The sequence below is a fragment of the Lagopus leucura genome, unplaced genomic scaffold (assembly GCF_019238085.1).
Source record: "Lagopus leucura isolate 7727_CA_CO unplaced genomic scaffold, USGS_WTPT01 Super-Scaffold_100001, whole genome shotgun sequence".
Classification (NCBI taxonomy): Eukaryota; Metazoa; Chordata; class Aves; order Galliformes; family Phasianidae; genus Lagopus; species Lagopus leucura.
The window spans coordinates 72,589,496-72,608,997 of record NW_024962262.1 but is presented as its reverse complement, the minus strand read 5'-3'; the positions used below and the strand labels follow the sequence as shown (position 1 = coordinate 72,608,997).

The window sequence follows — 19,502 nt, the reverse complement described above, 5'->3', positions numbered from 1 at the left end:
AGCTTAAATCCAGGTGCTGGAATGTGTGTTGTCGGTGTGAAGCAGTCCAGTGCTAGGAAACCATAGTCATCAGGCGATGACTAGAAGAGCATAGCTGGAACAGTCTTCTCTTATAGAGAAGATAGAGAAAGGGTTTCCTGTACATCTTATAAAATGAATTAGGTTTAACTCGCAAAAAAACCTGCCCTCTTCATCTTAATGTAAATAATTTGGAACTCATGTAATGTGTGATGCTCTGCAGTTCTGTAACTGAACTTGTCAGTTGCTTGTTGGTTGCCGGTGCAGAAATCCTACTTTTTGCCTTGCTTGTGAATTGCTTGTTTATCAGCAGGGAGCTCTTCACATAACTGGATTTTTTCACTGTTGCTGTTGAGTTTTTAAAGCCTTGTAAAGTTCTAACTGGAAAGCGTTGAAAATTAAACACTTCATGGCTTTGTTACAAGCATGCATATGCACATTGAAGTTTCTTACGTTATTTTGTAATTCCATAGAAAACAGTTGAGTTACTTCCTGGTTTTGATCAATTGCATTAAAGCGTTAAAACATTTTTTCTTGTTCCTTGTTCCTAGCGACTTGTTTACTTTGTAGAGCAGGGTAACTAATTAACTACAGATACTGGAAATTCTAAAGTGAGAGTTTTGCATAGTCCTTGATGCAGTTTCAGAGCTGGAAACTAACCAGTACCATGATAGATTCATTCTTCTTGTTGTAGCCCAGCGGTTTCACATAGTCAAACATTTGTAAGTTACAATCAGGGATGTTTATCTCAATGTGACTCATATGTTAGGAATTCTGATGTTAATGTGGCTTGTACTGGGCTTCTCTAGAAATGTTTTACTGAAGTAGAAGACTTTCTGTAGAATTTATGTACTTAAGCTTGAAAATGAAGACACTTTGCAGCCAAAGTGATCCATTATCACCTTTTATAAGTTGTAGTTATCATCTAGTAGTTCAAAATATCGGTGTTGGCTTTGTGTAACATACGTGATTTCTTTGGCTTGCAGTCTGCATCAGTAGCTGTTACAGTATTGGAATCAGATCATACATTAGACAGTCTCAAGATTATTGTGTTCATTTGAAATATCCATTTCCTTCTGTAGGGTTAGTAAAATTCTATACTTACTATGTAATAAAAATAATATGAAACTTATGTTGTAACACTGAAAGAACACTGAAGAACTTCTCAATTCTACTAGCTCTGAATATTGTAATATTTTAGATCTGTTATTTATAATACGAGTTTTAGATTTATCTTTTTTTTATATGATGGTCATTGTGTTTGAATTACTTCTTTTTTCCCATTGCAGGACAAAGTCACCAATACAAAGGAAGGTCGAAGAACAAACCTGGTGAACCTGAGAAGAAACAGTAAGAATTCTTAAAGTTATTTAGTAGAACTAAAATTATTTATTTTTTTATCATTGAGTCACAAAGCAATCAAAGGGCTACAGGAGCTTTAACTTGCTGCTTGTTCTTTGCTTTTTAATTTTCTTTTTCTTGGAAAAGAACAAATTTTACCTCTTAAGTCTAGTGTAGAAATAAATTATAGTGAATATGTAGGTTGCTCCAAAAGAAATACCTCCTATTTGTTTCCATGGAAATTACAACGGATACAAAGAATGTGATAACACTATTTGATAGAGAAAATTCTCAGCTACAGAACTCTCTTTTCAGCAAAGTCACTATCATTAGCTACTCATTCTCATCAGTGATGAGTGAGAGCCTGCATTCTGTGCTCGTAAAAATCTTCACCACTGAAAGTGACTCAGTGCTTCACAGCTGCTCTGACAGGGTTATTGCTAGGGAAAATGTTGCCTATCTTTATTGTCTGAAGCAGATGAAAGTCAGAAGGCACCAAATCCATGTTGTAGGTGTAGTAGGACAGTCCTACTAGCCACATGCTCCACTGTCCTCAAACAGGTATGGGGCCCCTAGCATTACTGTATTGCAAGAGAAAGGTTATTTTCTTCTTTGGCCTGACTCTGGAAGTTGAAGTCTTCAGCCTAGTTGTCATTGCAGTGTAGTGGTCAGAGTTGATGGTTTCTGTGGGTTCCAGGAAATCCAGAAAGATCACCTCTTTCCTATCCCAAAAGACATGGCACATCACCTTACCTGTTGAGGGCTGCATCTTGAACTTTTTCTTCAGTGGGGAATTCACATGTCACCACTCAGTGGACTGTCGTTCTGGCTCCAGCTCATACTGGTGACACCACATCTCATCACCAGTAATGATATTCAGGAAGTTGTTACCTTCAGCCTCATAGGTTCAGTAGATCCTGAAAAATGTGCATGCAGTGTTCTTCCCGTTCCCATGTGAGCATTCATGGGTCTCACCTGGTGCACACTGTGATATTCCCGTGTCACCACCATTGTTCCCAGTGCAGTGCAGTTGACTTTCACTTCCTTAGACAGTTCCCTGGTTGTAATCTGCCAATTTGCACAGATGAGCTGACTGAGATGCTTTTCATTTTGTGGTGTGGCAGCTATGCATGGCCCATCCAGAATGTGGCTAGTCCTTTGTGCTGCCGTTGCCACTGCTGAAATGCACCACGTGCTGCCCTACTGTGCTCACATCCACTGTTTGGTCTCCATCAACATTCAGCAAGTGTCAGTGAGTGTCAATGGGTGCTGTTTTTTTCCACTTCTAGAAATGCTATGTGGTGCCTGCATACTGAAAATCTGTGTCCAGTAGAATGTCAGACAAAGTGATTAAAGCTGGTAGTTCAACTTACCTTTGTAATAAAGGATTGGTATGAAAAGAAGACAACTGAATAAAGTATAGCTGAAAACTGATAAAACAATTTGTAATTAAAACTAATATACACTATTGTGTGTTTATATTGTTTATATCCTCTTCAGAATATAATTCAGGTTAAGACAGCAGATTGAAGTTCCCAATATTCCAACTTCATGAAGAAATGGAATTCTTATCTGAAAACTAAATATTTTATGAATCTCAGTTGAACTTTAGAAAAGGAAGGCATAAACTTAATCTCTGCTGCTGTTTTTTTTTAAAAAAAGTTTCCCATAAGCAAAACATGTGACATAGCTTACCAATACAGTGTGTTTCCTTTGCAGCAGAAGATAATAGCAATCTTGTTCTTATTGTTACATTCAAACTTTTGTCACAGCGTAACTCAGGCAATATCTTGTTTTCAAGGTCTCTTTGTACTATTTGTTCTGTGTGCCAAATCATCTTTGAAACCTTTTTCATTCTTCCTGCACTTAGTCAAAATAAGAGATTTGACCATGAAGAGAGCACTGTAAGTCAGTTTGTTTGCTAGTAGAAAAGAAGTTGTACTTAAAGAAGTTCTTTAGTACTTTCACAGAACTTGCATCTTGGCGTGAAGTACATTGCTGCCTAATCTTTAGAATGCGGATACCTTTCTTGAATGTTAATCAATATGTTTAATGGTTTAGAGCCAGTATTAAATCAATTGGTGTAAACAGCACTATAGACTTTATGTGTAAAACATGTGCTTCCATACATTCTAAAATTTAAGAGTGTGAAAAATGTGGGATGAGACTAATTGTGCTCTAACTACGTTCTTGGTTATGAGCTTCTTGAGCTGATATTTTCATTTTGTGTTCGCATAGGGGATACAGCAAAAGAAATTGTTTACATTGACATAGAAAAGTTGAGCTTCCATTAAGTGTTGTTTGTCAAAGTGTGGATTTCTTACCTTGAAGAGGGGGCAAACCTTTAGGAAACCAAGGACCTGAACTGGATTACCTGTAGTCCAAATTGAAGTGTCACCATGAAACCTATCATCTTATAATCTGCATTTTTATATTCTTTTGTGTTCTTTTGTTTGTATAATTCTTTTTTTTTTTCCCCCCTCTGTTACTCTTTTTGAATACCACACAGCTAGAGCAGTTGAAACCTTCATGTGGCAGAGGTCCTTTATTCCATTTAACTTGGTTGTCTCTGAGTTGTTGTTTCTTTCAGTTTAGTGGGGAAATAAGCCTTGAACTTTAGAAGTCGCTATGGGAACAAGTTCTCTTTAAAGTAATAGAACCATCTACAAAATTGCTTCTCTCACAGTAAAGCTTCAGACTTGGGAAAATACAGTATTTCCTAACAAGGGAGGTGTGTGGTATGTTACAGTCAAATCTCCACTTTTGTAATTAGCAAGTTGCTTGGCTTCAAAAATAATTGAGGATCCTTTGACACTCTGAAGCATTTTTCCCAGGAGATGAGTGATGCTTTTGAATGTGGGACAGAGCTAAATGTATATTGGACAATATAGTAACATTGAGGACTGAGTTGCAATGCTAGCACTGGGGATTTGATTTAGAGTTTCAAGCAGTACTCTGCCTCTGAATTATGCTTTCTCTGTTGATCAGTTGTGCGTTGACTTTGTGCTCCAGCATGAGAAAACAAATAGCTGGAAAGAACTCCTTTCTTCTCTTCTGTGTTTTCCTTGCCTGCGCTCTGCCAAACTGCCATGTGTAATTGATATTAAGTAGATGTTGTGATTAAATAAAGGATCTTGTACTCAGAAAAAGGGGAAGAGGCCTAAAGTGTTCTTTAACCTTTGATGTTGGAAAGTCACCCGGATAGATCCTTCATGAAAACAGTTCAATAAGGTAGAGAAGATCAAATAATATGACTAAAATCATGGAGAAAGCCTCTACTTCCCTGAAGCCCTAGTGAATTCCAGGCCATAAGGTTGAATAGTGTTGTAATCCTTTGTAAAATTCCAGTACTACTTATTGCTGTTGTGGCAGAGTGTGCTGTGATAACCTCTGTCATATAGGCTACTGTGTGATGTTGGTGATAAAAGTACAGGCACTTCTGTTTCTCGAGAGTTTAGGTACATGTAAAGTACATCTACAAATCTACAAATTCATAATACCCTTGTCCTGTTGTTTGTAGGGATCACCTTGATTTGAAGATAGAGTCTAAAACCATCCAAGATAAACTCTTCTGTACTGTGCACCAGGTAACTTGGGGAATTACTTAGCATATGACCTTAACTGTAAATGATTTTTTTCCTTTTAGTAATGTCCAGAATCCTAGTTCACTCAAAAACCTAGAATTTCACATTTAGCCTGATTTTTATCAGGGAACAAGGATCACATGATAGCACTGATTTATGCTGTTTCATTGCTGGTAGCCCTTTTTACTTCTCCTTTCCCCTTTCCACCACTATCTAGCCTTAATTTGGCAAAAAGGCAGCTGTCTTAGTCATGGTCCATGCTGAAATACTCTGTGCAAAATATTGTCTAGCTAAGAAAAATAAAACTTCTGTGTGTGTGACCCTGAAGAAAATGCAACAAGATTATTTTTATTTGGCATCAGGAGAAGTCTCTGTGGTTTCATAACTTCTCTCAGAATTACTTAATGCCTAAATACTTATAACCTTACTAGTTATGTTTCAAATGCATGTTTTTAATGCTGAGATCATTGGGGATTTATGCATCCATCTATCTGATAACCACCAAATACTCTGTACTTACAGTGCATAGTTTATTTGGACAATTAGTTCATCTTTAGATCAAACTTTTTTCATCCAACTGAAAGAACTTAATCAGAAATCTGCTACAGAAAAATTAAGCTTAGTTTGAATGGAATACGAATGGAGGTGTTCTCTGGTGTTCATGCTTGCACAGGACAGCAGTGTTATTTTATTCAAATTTGGGGGTTGGAGATTCATGATCCTTGAGGATCCCTTCCAACCCTGGCCATGCTGTTTTTGTATATAGGTTGCTTCAAAAGTAATGCTTCATTTATTTCCATGAAAACTACAACAAAGAGCACAATAATACTGCTTGATAGAGCAAATTCTCAGCTACAAAAATACTATGTCAACACACTCACTGCCACTAACTATTTGTTTTTGCCACTGATGAACAGGAGCCTCCATGCTGCACTTATAAAAAATCTGTCCCAGTGCAGGTGACCCACTGTTTCTCTTGCCACTGCTGGAACACCACCCAGTGCCTCACTGTGCTTACATCCACTTTTTGGTCTCCAGTGTTCAGCAAGCATCAATGAATGTCAGTGGGTGCCATTTTTTCTACATGCAGTTGTTCAGTAACACCCCTTTGTTTTATACACATTTCCATGTCAGATGCCATCTTGTCAGAGCACCCCTTTGCTGCCATCTATCACATGGCAACAAAATTTAATGGAATATTGATGGGAAAGTTCACCCTCTGCTGCTCTTAGCACCAACATTCGCCTCTGATGTTGTGAGCCAACATAATAAAGACACTGCTTTCAGAGCAGCCCTTGTGTTTGTCCTTTGTAGCTCGGTATCATGATGAAAACAAAACCTGATCAAATATCATGAATGATCCATAAAGTACATTCTGGACATCCATTAGTTTTAGCATGCCAAAATGTTAATTCAGTTCACAGGAATACAGGAATTCCAAAGTTATTGTAATCGTTAACCAGTCACTTTTTCTTGTTTGGTTTTGCTTGTGCTAGAGAAGCTTCTTAAATGATCAGAAGTATTTGTACGTTAGCACGATAATCTGCTTTCTGAAGCTAGCATTATGTTTTGTGTTTAGGTAGATGAAGGGAACAGAAGTTTCTAATTCTTCAATTGTTTGTATTAAAGTCTTACTGCTGGCAGCTTCCCTAGACTTAAGTAGGGAGCTGTAATGATTTTGATAACCTAATGCAATATGAAGCCTTCAAGCATTAACTTGTAGCCTAAATGGAGAAACAGCAAGGTGGGAAAAGTAATTCTCAGCTCTTTGGAAATACATTTGTGCACAAGGAATGTACAAGTAGGGGGAAAGCATATCTGCATTTTGCTATACAAAGTAATAAGATAATGCTTTACTTGAATTTGATGTTTCTAAAGAAGAAGAGGGGAGAAAAGATGCTGTTTTCATTTTGAGTAGCTGCTTTCTTAAACATTATAGGTGGATTCAGCTATGTTGCTTGAAGTGGTTAAATCCCTCATTCATGATGGTTATACAGCCTTGATGGACCAGAGGTGTCACAGTGCTGAGCAGATGTTCTCACAATTGTTGAATATTATTGATCCTTCAGAATTAAAGGTAAATTGAAAGGAATTAATTTATATATTAAGGTAATTGAGCTGTATGCTTTCAATACTTTGTCGTATGTGAATTTGTCATCTGTCATTCTTTCCCTCCACCAAAATAAATCATTATTATTGAATTGTTGCCCATCACACTGACTGCGTGTTATACGTTGCAGTATGTGTGTCAAGGAGCTTAAAAGTGAGAGAAATAGAGAACAGGGTAATTATGGGATCATATGATGTATCTTTGTAATGCTCAGTGTATGTGTGCATTTCTAGATGAAATTTTGAAAGTATCTGTCAAAATGTTGAATATGCAACAATTGCCCTGATAGCTTAACCTCTACTGATTGTGTTATAGAGTGAAAAGCATTTATATTGTTCTTGTCAGGTGATTCCTTGATGCAAGTATTAGAATTTCTGAGTGCGTGTGTCTAGCCGTTCTGCCCCTGAGCCATTTGTCATCCTGGATTTCTTAAAAGACAGCATCAAACAAGCAATAAAAAAAAAAAAAAAAAAAAAAAACCTGATATGTAGTGCTAGGTTTTATGTGACCATCTCTCTGCATGTGTACTTCAAGCCGGCTGTATCATAGTGCCAAGAGCAAGGCTGTACTAACTGCATTACCAGGCAAATAATGCACCAATCCATCTGGAATTGTGACCTATTTTATTAGGTAGAAAAGAAGTCTGAGATAAGGTGTTTGTGGTTTTTTTTTCCCTCTGTTTTTGTTTTTCAAATAAAAAGAAACAATTCTAAACATGACATCTAGCCAAGGTACGTTGTGCTACATGTAGTCAACATACTAGGCTGTAGTATTTCTAAAAGCAGACACTTCAGGATGTATCATTTTGAAATAATTAAGGCTGCCAAATGGCTGAGATAAAGGTGTAGTTAGCCTTCATTCTTTATGTCAAATGCAACATTAATGTGCTTGAAAGCTATGATAGTTTTCTACGCCTGCTGTAGATCTTCAATTCACAGTGGTCAGTAATGTACTCTTTACTAGCCAAGTGTTTTTGTGCTGTTTCTATAATCTGACTCTATTTGCAGCAATTGAATCTTCGTATTATTAATTATGTTGTAATCATCTATGGACATGCCACTTCTCTTCTTGGAATAGGACAGCCTGAGGTATGACATTAAGCCACTATCTTGCTTTTTATTTGAAGTTCTAGTTCAGATGGTTGGTCATCCATTTTTGTCTTAGCTCTTAACAGACATAAGATGAGTTGGGAAGAAAGCTTTTATCATGGGTTGTAAAGTCATGTTTTGTAGGATTGGGTCTTCAATAGTTGTGGACAAATTAAACTACCAAATAAGAAAATTTCTTTTTAAAGTTTCAAGTGAGATTCTTAAGTATCAGTTAAGTGGTCAGTTATTTTTCTTCATCTTTGTTGTAATGTAGTTATGTAGTATTCTTTATTTATTTAAAAAAAAAAAAAAAAAAAAAAGATGGAGACGATGCTTTTGGTTCCTGAAAACACCAAAACAGAAAGTAGTTCCCTTACCTACAGTGCTGTTTACAAATATTCAGTGTCTTTCAGTGAGTTGAAAACTAACTGGTCATTTGTCGCTCAATAAGCTCGTTACTTTTTAGATCCCTTGTTTTTAAAGTCCTTTATGCATGAACCTAAAGTTGCTTAATTTCTTTTTTTGCCCTTAGGACAAATCAAACAATAGGGCATACTGCAGGAAAAATAAGAGGAAAAAACGGGAAGTTGCTGTCTAAATATCTCATGTTTGTCTTAAATTTATTTCCAAGGCATTGATGAAGGCTGAAGACCAGTTTAAAAGAATAATTGTACATTACCAGGAAGAAAGATTTGATTGTCTGGCATACTATGGAATTGGAAAAGTATACCTCAGGCAAAACCGGTCAGTGTAAAATAAAACTTCAGTATTGGATACAAAAGCTCTTTTCATTCAGGAAATGCATGTGTGAGTTGTTTATTTTTGTTTTGGGTTTTTCCTAATTAGTCTTTGTTAATCAACAAATCCAAACATCAGGGTGATTTGTTACAACTTCAGTTTTGTTGATGTTACCATGTAATAGAAAATAAAATGTAATAGAAGCAGTTGAATCCAGCAGTCTCCATGCTGTGGGGATGTGACTGACCAGCACGCCTCCACAGTGGAGATGAGCTCCTAGGCAAAGAAAGTGATGAGCTTGGGATGCAGGCATTGGAGAGAAAGCTGAACTTATTGCATGATCAGGGAGGATGAAGAGTAACCTTGGTTTTAGCCAAGACAGCTGTACCAGTGAGTCATTAAGTTCCCTGAGATAAATAGCAAAGAGATTCCTGAGCTAGGTAGAGGGAAGAGTGTATAGATGGCTCAACCTGATCCAGTGTGTGAAAACTGGACAATTAACCAGCTCTGAAGAGAGCAGCAGGCTTGAACTGGCATCAGCCTACATATTCCTTCCTGGAAACTGGAAATGCCTGGCATTGTGACAGTGAGCACAGAGAGTCTAGTAATGGGAACCATGATTGTACTATGATTCAACTGCATATTGCGGTTACTGTGTTACACTTGTGTCATGATTTCAGTATATTGCTCCACTAAATCAAGATCTCATGAATTGCCTATGGCAGATTGACGTTGGATGCCACTGCACACACTTCCTGCCAGACAAAGCCCCAGTCATTGCTATGTAAAGACAATACAATGCCAAATTTATCAAATAAGTAAGTTTAACGTCAAACATTCAATCCTCTTGTGGAATATCTGCATGAACCTGGTCAGGATGTGCTGGACTCTGTGAGAGGATTCTTCCTTCCTGCTGCTGCAGTGTAGCCAAGTTTTCTGCAAGGCACAGGAGGTGACTGTGACAAGTCCTGTGGATGTGACTGCTCCTTCCCATTGCAGTTTTGGCTGGCAGGGAGGCTGCATTTGTTTTGAAGAGGTACACACGTGCACACATTAACACAACTGCCCAAGAGGCTACCACAGTCAGAGTACCAACCATGTAACACTGTCTGAAGGCAGGTAAAACTGTAATACAGAGAGCAGTGTCCTCTGCTTCCTCTCTGGCAGGTAGAGATCAAAGGTCACTAGTGAAAATTCCTATGACCTCACTCTCCAGATTGTTGAGCACATCCATCTTCGTGGGTGTCTTGAACATTAGTGCAGGCTCTCAGTCTGCCTAATATCCATGGATGGGCTCTGGGACCCTCTATTCAGCCACGGCCTCAGGCCATGACTCTTTTATGCAGAATAGCCTTTTTTCCCAGATAACTTAATTCTCTTACATTCTATGTGCTCTCATCGTTATTGCTGCTTCTTTCTTCAATCATAGAATGAATTATGAAAGAATTATGAGCCATGTAAGCGGCATTGATGTATGATCACAGAATCACAGAATTGTAGGGGTTGGAAGGGACCTCTAGAGATCATTGAGACCATCCCCCTTGCCAAAGCAGGTTCCCTACAGCAGGTAATCTGAACATTTTACCTGTTTTAAATTTCAGATTTTCAGATGCGCTCAATCAGTTTATGAAATCACAAACCATGATTAATCGTAAGATTGTACCTGGAGTATTAACTTGGCCCACGACATCTCAGGTGATTGAAGAAACACGAACAGAGAATTTACAGGTATGTTTAAAAACAAAAGTAACAGTGCTGTTCTCTCAAATGGTCTTTCCAGAAAAAAAAGCAAAAAGGATGTATTACACAGAGCTTTGTAGTGTGACTTCTGTGTCATCTTTACTTTGTTCCTCACCTCACATTGTCAAAGCCAAAGAAAGCGGTGAACAGAAGCAGGGAGAGATTCAACATGGAGAAGCCAGTGCAGCACTTCTTTTCTTGAGCACTGCCAACTCAAAGGCTGGTGTTTGTAGAGAAGAGCTCTGTTTACGGTGGCTCTTAGAAAGCATGCTATTTAAATCATAAACTCTGTTTAAGAGTCTGTGCTTGGGTATTTTTATGTAATAATGTAGTTCTGATCTTAAACTTTGTTTTGGGTAGATATAAAGGCTGTATGAGAGTAAAGCTAGAGAGAACAAATTAGAAGTTAGAATTAGCAAAATTGTGTGATATGTATTCCAAAAATGAGGCTTTCTGTAGTTCTTGGTAACTGATTGTATTGGGGGCTGTATGGTAAAATTCCTTGTTTGAGTAAAAAACTCTGTGGTTATAGGATTAAAAACTGTGTTGCATTGAAAAGCTTTAAAATTCCTTCTATGATTATTGCTGATGATTATTATTATAGAGACTCTTGGAGAGTGTCATACAAATATCTGGAGGCTGTAATTGGGCATTTATTTATTTCTAATAGTGTTGTATTAATTTCAAGCCAGTTCCAACTCCATGGAACTTGTACATACTTTGCATAAAGCCACTGTAATGTACCTCACACACTGCTGAGGGAGACCTCATTAGCTCCATTGCAGAGCCAGGTCTGAGCTGTTCCTGGGAATGTACTTAATGTTATAACCCAGATCCCAGGGGTGGTATGAAATAGCAGGAACAAACAGTCAATTTTCATCATGTTATGTTGGGGTTGTCTGGGTTATCTTTTTTGCTAATTGAATATATAAGTTTTCACATGCTATTGGAATTGTTAAGCTTGTATAAACCTGCATGCAGGGAAGTATACTCAGTTGATAGCAGTTCAAATGAACTTCAATATTTTGGTGTACAAGGACAATCTTGCATGGCTTTCACTATGAGAGAGTTGTTCTTTTGTTTTGTTCTTTTGAACAACAGTTGCCTGCTGTTCAAAAAGAGGTGTCTGTTTCACTGCAAAGTTCCTTAGAAGAAAACAATTGATCTTCTGTTGGTTTCTGTGCAATTTCTCTTCTATTGCTTTGTGTTTTTCAGTTGTTCTTAAAGAATTGCATTGAGGAGTGCAAGTTCCCTCCAGAACCAGATGCAGTTTGTCGCTATCAGCATTGCCGTGGCAACTCCAAAATCCAAATATTTTTTACAGATCCAGACTTTAAGGTACATCTTAGTTCAAGAAGATTTGGGAAATGAAACTTTCTATCTTCCTGCTTTCAGTCCTTTTCCATATTAGAGAGCTATGAACACAACATTTTATCGTGTCTTCAGTTAAGTTGTGCACTGTTCTGTGTTTTTAAAGATGCTAAACTTGTACTATTTTCCACTGCTAGGGTTTTATACGTATTACTTGCTGTCAGCGGTGTAGAGTGGAGTTTCATACCAGCTGTTGGAAAAAGTTGAAAACTGCAAACTACAGTGATAAGAATGACAAGGTAAGAGCTGTGTTAGACTAGAAGCATTTTATTTCTTCTTTGTCCAGTCAGTATTACAACATTCTTTTTGTTTGTGATAAGTGAGGTGCTACAGCTACATATTCTACTCATATGACAGGAAGAGAGGAAAGAGGATTCTCTTGCTGAGTGGCCTAATATGCAAAGCTTGGCAAAGCTTGCTTTCATTTACAGGAGAGGCCTGGATGTGGTTAGCCTGTTTTTCTGGCGTTATGTCCTTCCATGAGAAAATTTATTCCTTCTAAGGTCTTGTTGTTGAAGAAGCAATTTGACATCTATTATATCTGAAGTAATTTTACGGAAGATTATATTGGCAATCAATCTGAAATAAAAGGAAATTCTGGGAGGGTATGAGTACATAAAGTAATGGCCTTAAAGTTGACTCCTGAAACTGAAGCTGGAGGTGGGCCTTTGCTTTGTGAATAGCAGGTATTTGCCACAGGTCTAGAGCCCTTTTGGTTGGAATTCCTTTCTAGACAGCTGAGAGAGAGTGATTTGCTTTCTTCATCCAGTAGGAGTCTAAACCTATGCTAGCTTTAATTATCTCACTCACCTCAAATAAAGAAGCTCTAATCTGTATGAGAATATAGAATTTGCATGAATTTGCATGTTTTTGTGTTTTATCTTTTTCTTCTGCAGGATTTTCTTCAAGAATTATGTTTCACTCCTGACTGTACAGGCCTTATTTCAAAAATAGTTATTTTCAGTTCTTCTGGTTTGGTGAAATGTGAAGTAAGTAAAAGTTTATATAAAATATGAAAACCTTTAAAATATTTACTCTGGTAAAGGAGATAAAGTGAAGATGATAATGTAACTCACAAGTAATATGCAAACTCATCAGTAAGTATTATCTTCACTACAGACAGAGCATTGCTGGGAGCTTAAACTGCCTGTTCTCTTCTTAACCTGCTGCAGTGGGCATTACCTTATTGTTTTGGTTGCAGCTGTCATTGAGGAGCTGTGTTTTATATTTATCTGGAAAGCACGGAAGGAACTCCATTAGTTTAGCTTAGTGCTAGTATTACTAAATGAAATACTATTGGGATGATGTGCTTATCTCCTGCAGTGTCTTGGGAGATGGGTTGGTTCTTCCTTGACCAGCATTGGTGTATGAGAAGCAAGAAGAGAGGTTCTAATTTTGTATTTTCTTCCTGTCCGCTAGTACAGATAAACAGCATCCAGTGTTTCTTGTGCTACCTTTCCATCTGCCTTTTTTGCATGTAAAAACCTATTGGGTATTAGGACCAGAGGGATTACTATTAGAATACCAATACCTACTGGTATTAGGACCAGAGGGAATGGTTTCAAGCTACGGCAGGGGAGATTCAGGCTGGACATGAGGAAGTATTACTTTTCAGAAAGGGTGGTCAGGCACTGGAATGGACTGCCCAGGGAGGTGATGGAGTCACCGAGCCTGGGGGTGTTCAAGGAAAGGCTGGATGTTGTGTTGAGGGACATGGTTTAGTGGGAGCTATTGGGAATAGGTGAACGGTTGGACTGGGTGATCTTTTAGGTCTTTTCCAACCTTGGTGATTCTATTATTCTATTGGTGTGTGCTGAGTTGTAATGTTTGATGAAGATATTTTCATGTAGACCTTCATGAAGCATAAGTAGTTTTCAAGTGTGCGTAGTCACTGTGGTAGTATTTTTTTTTTTTTTATTGCTTTCAAAGCATCAAATTTTGTTGGGTTTCAGGAAAAATCAGTGCTGCATTGTAACCCAAATTTAATTAATGTGATGTCACTTTTTTTGTAGTTTGAACAAAAGATCACTAAACCCAAGGAACCACCAAGAGCCATCATTAAACAGAAATGTTCAAGGTAAGCTCTCTAACATTTAAGAGTAGGTTGAATCAATTTGAGGAAAAGTTTTCTCTAGGACTGAGCTTCATGCCTTTTAAAGAATTGCTAGAACACCACAAATACTTTGGAAAGCTGTTCTTGTCCTTTGCCTCTGAAAACATGTATTTGAATGAACTGATTTTGTTTTAATAGAAAATTAAATCATCTAAAAGGGTGAGTAAAAGTACCTAACAATCCAATCATAAAATTATTTAAATTAACTTATAATCCTGTAGCTCTCTGCGTTCGTTTTACAGTGAGATCACAGGAGAGAATTGATTGGTATGGCTGAAGAAATTATTGGTAACTCTCCAGTGGTCTTAGATTTTAAAAACAATATTTTTATTTTGGTCACAGGAGACTCTTTTCAAACGTAAAGATATGAGTTAATAGAAAACTGATTTGCCACAGGTCTGTACTGAGGGATACGTTGCCCGTTGCACCACTGACTTCCCAGCTATTTCAGCCAATAGCTTTTGGGCGTAAATGGCTGTAATCATCTTCAAGCCTGTCTCGCTCAAACCTCATCTCATTGTGAAATCTGTGGGTGGTGAAATAACACGTTGTTTGGGGAGAGTGTGATTTGTAGGCTCTCTGTGTATGTCCTTCATTTGTAAGATGCTCAACAATTGGAATGCTGAGTGGGTGTTTGTTACTCCTCATAGCAGACTGCCTGTTCTGATTAAAAACAGTGTTTCAAGTTGAGTGCAGCTGGGTTGGAATAACACCTTCATTTTCAGTCTGAGGTTGCAGGTGTTCTATTCTTTTGTTGCTAAAGGGAAGAACTCAGCAAGAATTTAACTGTGTGGGAGAGAAATCTGTCTGGCAAACTTATCTGGTTGCTTAGAAAGTCTAAATGAAAACTGCATATAATAAAGCTATTTAATAAGGTTGATGCATATGCCTTTAAAGTAACTGTTTTTATGCTTTTTGTTCAAGTAGAATTATAATTAACAAGCCCAAGGGATAAAGCTGACAAGGAAATCCAAAAGTTCATGTTTGGTGCAAAATATTGAGTAAAAATTAAGGAAAAAAAAAAGTTTATTTCAGGTACTTATTCCTAATTCAGATGTTATTAACGAGAGTAAAAATTTCTTCAGGAATTTTGAGGATTGCATATCTGACTCATGAATGTTTGTGATCTCTTACTAACTTAAACAAAAAGTAGCTTCACTATATTTATACTCTTCCAAATCATATTTTGCAGTAGAATGGAAGTGTATAACTGTTGTAAGACATGGAAAAAATTTACTCACCAAAGGAGTTAGGCATCTTTATCTCAAGTAACACTAGATTCACTGTTTAATTGTTTTTATCAGTTTCAGGAAGTTAAAAAGGAAAGAAGAAAAAAAAATACGAAGAAAACGTGCACGGGAAGATGCACTGAATTCTTCTAAACAGAAAATAGAAGAAAATCAGATGCGAAATGAACAGCCTCAGTACCGTAATCGCAGTGGTATGTAGAAGTACAGATTGCTGTGTTAAGATAGCAGAAGGTACCATAGGTAATGTTCTGGGTGTCCTAAATCAAATGATAGCAGAAGAACAGATTATTAATATTGAGCATACTTCTCCCACCAGCACCCTTGAAGACCTGCATAATCTTCCCTTAGGGACTTGAATTTCCACTTAAGATTAATTTTATTTCAGTTTTGGTTTTAATTTCTAAGTAACTGTAAGTTGTTCTATGGTCATTTAAGGTCCTTTTAAGGAATTTTTATTCTTGTTTCTGCAACAGTTAAGGCTGTAAGAACTTGTGGAATCTCATCAGGTTCTCAGAGGATACATTTTAGTCCCATACTCAACCAGACTCAGAGTTCTCCAGAGCCCTGCTGCCTGTTAAGTGGCATATCACAGAGGTGCTGCTGGCTCATATCCTGGCACTTTCTCCATATAAACCTCTCACTTGCTGCCTTGTTAGTTTTTTTTCTTCTTTAACCATTTTGCTTGAGAGTGGCCCTTCCATTAGCAGTGTAGATTACTATTTTTGTTTCCTCTGGTTTTCTGAAATTATGTTCAAATCACTGGTGGGTTTTCTTTTGTTTTTTAAAGCTTAGATACCTACTTTCTTATGGCATATCTTTATTTTTAATCCTTGGATCTGCTGCATAGCATTCAGTTGGGTGTTTATGGTTTGACCTCAGTGATCTTAAAACTTCTAAGAACACAGTACTCGTACTAAAGGTAGAACTCCCTGATGACTGGAAAAAAGAATGAGATACCACACCTGTCTTTAACAAGGGTAGAAACTATGACCCAGGGGAGCTATCGACCTTGTCAACCTCACCTCAGTTCTGGGGAAGACCAAGGAGCAGATCCTCCTGGAAGCTAAGCTGAGGCACCTGAGAGAGAGAGAAAGGTGACATGGGATAACTAGCATGGCTTCACCAAGGGCAGATCCTGCATGACCAGACTTGTGGTTTTTTTATGATGGCATAACTGCAGCAGTGGACAAAGGAAAAATCAGTGACATCATCTATGTGGACTTTAGTAAGGCCTTTGACAAGGTCACCCGTAATATCCTGCTCTCCAGATAGGAGAGATGTGGGTTCAACGGATGGACTGTGCAATGGGCAAGGAGCTGTTTAGGAGACTGTACCCAGAGTGGTGGTCCATGGCTCAATGCCTGGGTGGAGATCAGTGAAAAGTGGCGTCCCTCTGGAGTCAGTAGTGGGACTGATGCTCTTAAATATCTTCATCAGTGTCGCTGATAGTGGGATTGAGTGCATCCTCAGCAAGTTTGTGGATGACACCAGGCTGTGTGGTGCAGTGGATGTGCCTGAGGAACAGGATGCCATCTAGAGAGATCTAGGCAGACTCCAGCAGTGGGCCCAGGAGAATCTCATGAGGTTCAACAAACCCAAGTGCAAGGTCTTGCCCATGGGTCATGGCAGCCCCCACTTATCAGTAAAATGGAGGATGTAAGGATAGGGCACAGCCCTGATGAAAACTGCTTGGGAGTGTTGGTGAATGGCAAGCTGGACGTGAGCCAGCAATGTGCCCTCACTGCCCAGAAAGCCAACCACATCCTGAGCTGTATCCAAAGAAGCGTGGCCAGCAGGGTGAGGGAGGTGATCCTGCTGATCCTGCCCTTCTGCTCTGCACTGGTGAGACCTCAGCTGGAGAACTGCATCCGGATGGGGAGTTCTCAGCACAGGAGAGACATGGAGCTGTTGGAGTGCATTCAGAGGAGGGCTGCAAAAGTGATCCAGGGGATGGAACACCTCTCCTATGAGGACAGGCTGAGAGAGCTGGGTGTGTTCAGCTTGGAGAGGAGAAGGCTATGGGGAGAACTGAGTGTGGCTTTTCAGTATCTAAAGGAAGGCTGTAAGAAAGGAAGAGGCAGGCTTTTTAGCAGGGTCTGTTGTGATAGAAGAAGGAGAAATGTTTTCAAATGAAAAGAGGAGAGATTTAGATTGGATATAAGGAAGATGATTTTTACAATATGAGTGCTGAGGCAGTGGAGGAGAGGCAATGGATGCCCCATCCCTGGAGACACTCAAGGTCAGGCTGGACGGAGCTCTGAGCACCTGATGGAGCTGTGGGTGTCCCTGCTCATTGCAGGGGGAGTGAATCAGACAGACTTAAAGGATCTCTTCCAGCTCAAAGAATTCTATGATTCTATGAAAAAGAGTAAATTTAAATTGAATATGAAGAAATGTGCTTAGTATGCTTGAAATTATATCCTTGTTAGAATGATCGATTATTCTAAATGTAATATGTAGTGCCTTGGTTTTTAAAGGTGTGTTTTTTTGTTTTGTTTTGTTTTTTTTTTTTTGTAAAAATCTTTTCAGGCCTACATCTTTTAAAGCTGGGTACTATCAATTAAGCTCTCAAAGTGACATTCAGTAGATGTGTGGTCTTGAAGGCTAATGAAGGTGTAGTTTGATACGAGCACATCATGTCTCCACTGTTGTTCTACAGAGAACAAGAGGCAGGCTCAGGGCAAAGGTTTACTATTGAATGTATGCTTGGATGTTCAGAAATGGGCTTTTGCTCTGGGAACTGGTGCTCGGGGGAGTTCTGTCCCTGTGCCAGGGCTGGCATGCTGCCTGTGCAGATGAATTTGTGCAGGCAATTGCTTGAACTTCCTGTTATTGGCAAGTGAAAAATATTTTTCTCTCTGCAATGTAGTTGAGGTGCTAAGGATTACTTTGTTCCGTTTCCTGAATTTAAAACCAGGTACTGTCACATTGATAATGATAAAGTAAGCTTATATAAAAAGTTAAATATTTTGTTATTTTGAGTGTGGTAAAAAAAGCTAATACTTAAAAGCCACTTAGTCCAAATTATCTGTACTTTAGAATTGATGTTTTCAACTGTTTAAAAAAAACAAACAAACATGAAACCTTTTTGTTGTTTGTTTTTAAATCCCATTGTAGATTATGCAGGTTATGCTGGTGATCAAGTCCTGCAGCGTATCATTCAAAATGCAGAGCAGATAAAAACAGCTGTTCGTGATGCCTCCAAACTGTTAAAGGAATTACTTTCCTGGTTTGTAATCAGTGAAGAGGCTTACACATCATATTGCAAAACTAGCAGCAAGTCACATGTTGTGGTGGAACAGCTCATCAGTTACTTGGTTCAGGAAGAAAACAGAGTGAAAACAAGGGCTTTTATCCGTGTCCTGAGTGAGCTGGAGGAAGTGGATCCCAAATTACAGAGGTGGATGAAACACCTTAATGATTTGGGTAAGCTGTGTGTTTATGTAGTAGCACAAGAATTTACCTGGTCATTATTGTTCAATCTACAGGTGGAAAAATAACCTCCCTGTTTACCAGTTTGGCTTTCTTAACTCTGAAGGGTGAAGTAAAGCTTTCTTCTTGTTCTCTTACTTGATCATTAGCAGGATTTCTGGAGAAGTAGATATGGCTGTTGGTGAGAGCAGCAGCCTCTTATCTCTGCAGAGATGAACTTTTCAGAAGAAGTAAAGCATTTTAATGATGCGAGGCTTTGAGAGAAAGAAACAATATATAGATATATATATTTTTCTTACATCCTAAAATTCCTGAATAGGCTTAAATGAGAATATTTATATATTTAATCTGGAAAGTGTATCATGGTGATTTTGTTTTTTTTGGTCATTTGACTTTATCTGATTGCTTAACTTGGAAGGAATTTATTTTCATATTCTTTGGTATTGCCTTGCTGTGCAGTTTGCTGTTGAATTTATACTTGGATGAAGATAAAAGCTTCTGTTTACTTGCAGAATGGACTTAAGATGCCAAAAACTTCAATAAGGATTCAGTATTCTAGTGTGTCCATGTCCTTCAAAGAATTTGTTCAGATGTATTGCACTCATTGTTGACAGAGAGTATGATTAATATGAAGTTAATTTGTTGTGTTAGCTTTCATTTGCAAGATTAAAAAGGTTTTACATAATCCATTTCATCTACCATATATTTAATTTTAGG

The 19,502-nt window shown here is 38.2% G+C and overlaps 1 protein-coding gene across 10 annotated transcripts in view; it reads left to right on the top strand.

Moving 5' to 3' along the window:
* TTC3 (tetratricopeptide repeat domain 3) overlaps positions 1–19,502 on the top strand; it is a 60,840-nt gene that overhangs the window by 20,965 nt on the left and 20,373 nt on the right. For all 10 annotated transcript variants that reach the window (XM_042866741.1, XM_042866740.1, XM_042866735.1 and 7 more), the window contains 12 exons: positions 1,308–1,368; positions 4,880–4,946; positions 6,883–7,020; positions 8,061–8,141; positions 8,773–8,885; positions 10,481–10,607; positions 11,835–11,957; positions 12,128–12,229; positions 12,887–12,979; positions 14,003–14,067; positions 15,408–15,544; positions 18,471–18,779. In XM_042866741.1, the coding sequence (XP_042722675.1) occupies positions 1,308–1,368; positions 4,880–4,946; positions 6,883–7,020; positions 8,061–8,141; positions 8,773–8,885; positions 10,481–10,607; positions 11,835–11,957; positions 12,128–12,229; positions 12,887–12,979; positions 14,003–14,067; positions 15,408–15,544; positions 18,471–18,779 (1,416 nt within the window). The remainder of the gene's footprint in view (positions 1–1,307; positions 1,369–4,879; positions 4,947–6,882; positions 7,021–8,060; positions 8,142–8,772; positions 8,886–10,480; positions 10,608–11,834; positions 11,958–12,127; positions 12,230–12,886; positions 12,980–14,002; positions 14,068–15,407; positions 15,545–18,470; positions 18,780–19,502) is intronic.